At 38.4% G+C, this 6362-nt stretch overlaps 1 protein-coding gene across 1 annotated transcript; it reads right to left on the bottom strand.

Moving 5' to 3' along the window:
* Window positions 1-1764: 1764 nt before the first annotated feature.
* LOC310866699 (serine/threonine-protein kinase/endoribonuclease IRE1-like) lies at window positions 1765-6153 on the bottom strand. Its single transcript, XM_083776409.1, has 6 exons — window positions 5673-6153; window positions 5396-5559; window positions 5084-5304; window positions 4566-4713; window positions 3478-3584; window positions 1765-2907 (listed from the first exon to the last, which is right to left on the bottom strand). Exons 1-6 carry the CDS (start codon window positions 5971-5973, stop codon window positions 2730-2732), a joined length of 1119 nt encoding a protein of 372 aa, XP_083632535.1. The 5' UTR covers window positions 5974-6153; the 3' UTR covers window positions 1765-2729.
* Between the last annotated feature and the right edge of the window lie 209 nt (window positions 6154-6362).

Here is a 6362-nt window from a genome sequence, read left to right on the forward strand (position 1 = left end):
CGAACCCGAAAGTCGGTGGGGCGAACGGTTCTCGAGTTACGTGCATTACAGACGTACAGACGTACGTACACACAACTTGGTGCATTTATAGTTATCCTTATTAGATATATTCGTATGGGACTGAGAGCACAACTTACTGTACAAATACAGCACTCAGTAAACAAACTGAACGTTGCACCATCTTGTTGCACAGACATTCTAATTTGTTTAAACAGTGGTGAAGTATGTTTTACTTCAGTAAAAGTATAGCAATGTAGAAATACTCTGTTGAAGGTAAAAATCCAAATCCGGTATTCAACATTTACTTGAGTGAAAGTACAGTAGCAGGTTTCTACCAGTAAATGTGTTGGACATACAGTAGCAGGTTTCTACCAGAGTAAATGTGTTGGACATAGCAGGTTTCTACCAGTAAATGTGTTGGACATAAAGTAGCAGGTTTCCACCAGAGTAAATGTGTTGGACATACAGTAGCAGGTTTCTACCAGTAAATATGTTGGACATACAGTAGCAGGTTTCTACCAGTAAATGTGTTGGACATAGCAGGTTTCTACCAGTAAATGTGTTGGACATAGCAGGTTTCTACCAGTAAATGTGTTGGACATACAGTAGCAGGTTTCTACCAGTAAATGTGTTGGACATACAGTAGCAGGTTTCTACCAGTAAATATGTTGGACATACAGTAGCAGGTTTCTACCAGTAAATGTGTTGGACATAGCAGGTTTCTACCAGTAAATATGTTGGACATACAGTAGCAGGTTTCTACCAGTAAATGTGTTGGACATAGCAGGTTTCTACCAGTAAATGTGTTGGACATACAGTAGCAGGTTTCTACCAGTAAATGTGTTGGACATAGCAGGTTTCCACCAGAATAAATGTGTTGGACATACAGTAGCAGGTTTCTACCAGTAAATGTGTTGGACATACAGTAGCAGGTTTCCACCAGAGTAAATGTGTTGGACATACAGTAGCAGGTTTCTACCAGAGTAAATGTGTTGGACATACAGTAGCAGTTTTCCACCAGAGCAAATGTGTTGGACATACAGTAGCAGGTTAATTTCTACCAGAGTAAATGTGTTTGACATAGAGTAGCAGGTTAATTTCTACCAGAGTAAACGTGTTGGACATACAGTAGCAGGTTTCCACCAGACAGCGTTCATATTTAATGTAGAGCATAATGACACACAGTGTTTCCCAAACAGTGGGTCGGGACCCATCTGTGGGTCAGAGACACATTTCTATGGGCCACGACTTGAGTAAAAATCCCATCTTCTTTTCAGTTTTAATGTAATAAAATATACGTTTTAGAACAAGCAATAAATGTATAATTAAGAACTAGTGAAAAGGCCTGGGCTGCGGCTCCTAGACCCTAGGCGGGCACCTAGGCCGGCAATCCAGCCTGTCGGCCTTTGCTGCATGTCCTCCCCTGTCACATTACTGTACCCTATCAAATAAAGGCAAAAAAGCCATACAAAATATCCTAAGAACTAGTGAAAATAGCTGATCTACAATCTTGCAAAGCGGTGAGAAGCGGCATGTTGCGTGCTTGTAGATCTGCTATTTTCACTAGTTGGGGTCCTGGAACAAACGTCTGATCTCTCCTTTGGGCCTCGACCTGCAAAGTTTGTGAAACTCATTCTTTATTTAATTCAGTGTTGTACATACAGTAAATGTGCTGCTTGTATACATTATAAAACAACACATACCATGGACAACAAATGGAATCGAGGAATTAAGGCACAAAATAGTACAGAAATTATGTTTTGGCATTCATGCATTTTCTGAATAACAACAATAGAATGCTGCTCTTTTACTAACATCTGGTCTTTAGCCGCAGAGCATTGTGGGACAAGAAGTTTCTTGAGTTATAACCCTTTGGTTGGGGTCAATACAAAAATAAAAGTCTCAATTCAATGTCAATCTACGGTATGTTAAATTAAATCAATATCAATAGACTGTATTAAATTAAGTCAATCTCTTCACCTGTAAACAATCATTATGTGAATTTAGCAGCTTTCAATCAATCTGGCGTTGATGATGATGATGATGATTAAAGTTTCTTTATTAGGAAAAAGACCCTTTGAGATGTACCATTTCGTTTTCGAGGGCCTCCCAACACAGATACATGTCACAACATTATTGTACATGTGAACAGTAAAACAAAACAAATTACATACACCTAACATGGACAGGACAAAACATTAAACATTGAAACCTTGAAAATCTTACAACCTCATTATGGCTTTGAATCCAATAATATAATTTAGCACATTATGAAGATTCTATGTCCTATACAGTGAGTGCAAAGAAATAAAATAAAATAATGATATATAGTAATACAAAATAAAATAATGAAATAAAGGAATAAACATGGTGATATAATGATATAATTTACCGAAAGCAAGAACATAAGACTTTGAAGTAGGAAGACAGTGCACTTTTAAAAACTGGGAATGATGAGATGGATCTAATGTTATTTGGTAAAGTACAATGAATAATGCGTTTTATTAACTACAATAATGTGAAGACATTGAGGGCTGGATAATGAGCCTAGACCCAAGGTAGAGTACTTATGAATAGTCTGTGTGGAAGTGTGGAGGCAAGTGGAGTGCTGGTAAGTTCCATCCTAGCAGAAACACACCATGCCCACCATCTATTCTGATTCTGGTTTAATGGGATGAGGAGTTTTGTGATTTTTGTTATGTGTTCTACCTTTTGGGCAACCCATTAAGTTACGACAGGGAGAGTTTGCCCAGGGTGTCGTCCAAGCTGTGATTTGTGGACTTTGCTGGATAGAAATCTTCCAGGGTGATCCGTGTGTTCCAGCCTTGGTTCAGAGTGAACTTGTAGACACTTACGATGAGAGCAGGAAACATCTCCATCAGGTCAATGTCAGCAGCAGCCTCAGCACTGTAAACACACACAGCAGTGACCACTGAACACTACATGTAACTGTTGCTTTATAAAGTACAGAACACACTCAGATCTTTCTGACTGGATCCACACCCAGAGAAGTGATCACACTTTAGGTAATAAAAATGGATTAATTATATAGATTGTTTGTTGTTATTGATGATATTGTTGTTATTCTCCATGTCATGTCTATGAATTGATTGCATAGGGCCTAAATTTAAACAAGAACGCAAGGTTGGTAAACCTACTATCCCTTTTGGAATAAGTGTACTCTGTTGCTGTTTTTGCAGTTATGTCTAATTCCATCAATTAAAAAACACAAATAACCACTTTTGTAACTATACCTTTCAAGACGGGAACCCATTTTTGGGTTTCTGTTGCTGTACACTTTGTACAGTATATATAACTTACATTCATGGTCATTTTTTTAATAAACATTTGAACGTTTGCATTAAACTTTAGGTCAAGATTTAGATGTTTTTAGAATTGGCCTCAGGTCTAAATGGGTTAAGAGAATGATTTTTAGCTGCATCACTTTGTGTTTTGTTGTGATCAAATTCAACGTACTGGTGCTGATGGAGATTACGTATGAAGCGCAGCAGTCCAAACACATCATCATGGTAGGGAAACCTCTTCCTCCTGTTGTCCATCTCCTCAAACACCTCCTGTGGCAACTGGAAAAACACACAACTTCAACATGAAACGGACTTGTTGTCCAATATACACACCTGAACCCTACATTATTTATCCAATCCAATCCAATCCACTTTATTTATATAGCACGTTTTAAAACTCAGAGTTTACAAAGTGCTGTACAGGAGAATAAAATAAAATAAAAACAAGTGCACTAAAGCTACCACACAGAAAAACAACAGCGAGAAAACAAAGTACAAACAGTGACAACAACTGAGACACATTACAGAAAACAACAGAAAAACAACAGCATCACAGTGAGACGAAACATATACAAGGACCAAAGGAACTCAAGCGGGGTTAAAAGCCAAGGTAAAGAGGTGGGTCTTCAGGCGGGATTTAAAGGTCTCGATGGAGGGGGCCAATTTGACGTGGGAGGGGAGTGCGTTCCATAGTTTAGGGGCTACAACAGAAAAAAAATTACTCTAATGGACACACCTGAAACCTACATGATTTAGTCTAATGGACATATATGTGGACATACAGTATACGTGCATATTATACACAGTTACTATATCGTTACACCCCTACACATGATTTAGTCTAATGGCCTACACAGTATACATATATGATTTAGTCTGAAAACACACCTCTTCAGACTCCATCTTAGCCTGTGACACTTGCCGTAGCACTTGCACTAGCCCCGATGACCTTACAGGCGTATGCAAAGGCTACACTTATCTAACTTAGATAGCATTTTATGTATGCATATTGTTTCATAATATAGATATTAGCTTACATATGATTCTTGATGACTATTTTTATGTATAGGATGCATTACCATGTGTTGTTTTTGCTTAATGTATGTCGCTCTGGATTAAGAGCGTCTGATAAATTCCTGTAATGGACATATAGTGTATATTATACAGATGATTTAGTGTAATGGACATGTATGTGTATTTTATAAACATGATGTAGTGTAATGGACATTTGTGTGTATATTATAAACATGATTTATTCACCATGTGTTTCATGGTGTGTTTCCATGTGCTGAACAGTCCCCCCTCGGCACACTGGTTCCACACAGCCATGACGTTGTGGCGCTCAGGGTTTTCATAGTGCTTGTCGATTTCCTTCTCATTCGCAACCTTTTGCAGGAAATCAATTCTCCTGGAAGAATTTACAAAGCAAACATATTGTGCAAAAAAGAAAACATCATGTTGATAGAAAACCTACTGTTGGATCAAAAGGTTTACTTTAAAACTGGCATCCATGATTTGGGCATGATATAAATTATGGGCAGAAAATTTAAGAAAAAATGAATAAATAGCCCAATTAGCTGATCTACAAACTCCCAACGTGTCATTGCAATGTGACTTAAGCTTGTCTGCTTGCACTGTTGCGCTCTTGAAACTATAGAACTGAAGAGGTTAAAATGAGCTGTGATTGTGATTAAGCCATGAAGTATTGATTAAAGCTACTACTACTACTAGGCCTACTACTATTTTATACAATGGAACTTTGTACTTATTTCTAGTACTTTTTGTTTGTCCAGAAGTATGGATGAGCCAAGCATTCCTCCACTTTAGGTCTTTTCTTTGGGTCTTCATGGATCATCCTCTCGATGAGATCCTTGGCAACCACATCCTGAATGTGATCCAGGTTGTAGAATCCATCGTAGATGTTGGTCTCACATCTAAAGCCTGTGCCAAATGGATGGTGTCCTCCAGAAAGGATGTAATACGTCAACATCCCAGCCACCTAAAAAGGAGCATGAAATGAGTAAGATTACATGTTTGCTGGTGTCATGTATTAGACTTTTTTCACAAAGACAAAATAATTATTAAGAAACCTGGATATCAGTGCTTCTTTTATATGCAATTTCACTGTCTTCGTTCAAAGTCTCCTTTGCCTTCCAGCATTTCGTTCCTGCACTGCTTGTTCGAAGGGTTGTTTGTCCTTTGGGTAAGCGGCGGCTTATTCCAAAATCTGCTAATCTTGCCCTGTTGTTTACATCTGCAAGACACATTTGGTATAATATAAGTGTTTAAGATCGATGGAAAAAATATGTTTTATGTTAATGTTTCAGTCTCTGATACTGTGTGGTCTTACTTTCTTATGTATCTTACCAATCAAGACATTCTGGGGCTTGATATCCCGGTGGAGAATTTGAGGATTCTGACAATGAAGAACACTTAAGCTATTGAGAACCTGTTTGGCAAGATCCCTCCTCAAATCACTAAGGACATCTTGAGGAAAGTCACATTTGATGTATTCTTCCAGTGTGTATTCACATAACTGAAGTGCAAGGTAACCAAAGTTCTCATCCTCTGCAAAGTCAACATATCGTACAATCGAAGGATGATCAAGCTTTGGAAGACGTAAAAAGCCTTCCTCATTCTTCAGCACATCATAGTTGGATATTGACATTCTCTTAACTGCAACTTCAGTGCCATCATCTCTTATCCCCAAGAAGACCTCAGTTCCATCACTTCCCTTTGCGATGCGGAATTCATTATCTTTCACAAACACAAGACTCCCAACTTTGATCACTTTACTTTCATCTATGTCTGCAAGCTTCGCTAACTGTGGCTTCCATCTTTGACTGATTTGGTGCCAATTCTGTGGTTTTACTGACACAATGGCTAGAGGGTGGATATGTTGTGGTTTTGAAGACACACTGGCTATGGGGTGGATAGTTTGTACATGTGAACTTTCAGTCAGACCAGATTCCTCAACAGGAACAGTTGTTGGCTTATCTGCATCAACATGAACTTCATCTTTCAGCTCCTCTTGCTTTCCTGATTTTTTTCTCCTTT

This window comes from Protomyctophum parallelum (genome assembly GCF_964188405.1).
Source record: "Protomyctophum parallelum genome assembly, chromosome: 11".
In the NCBI taxonomy this organism is placed as follows: Eukaryota; Metazoa; Chordata; class Actinopteri; order Myctophiformes; family Myctophidae; genus Protomyctophum; species Protomyctophum parallelum.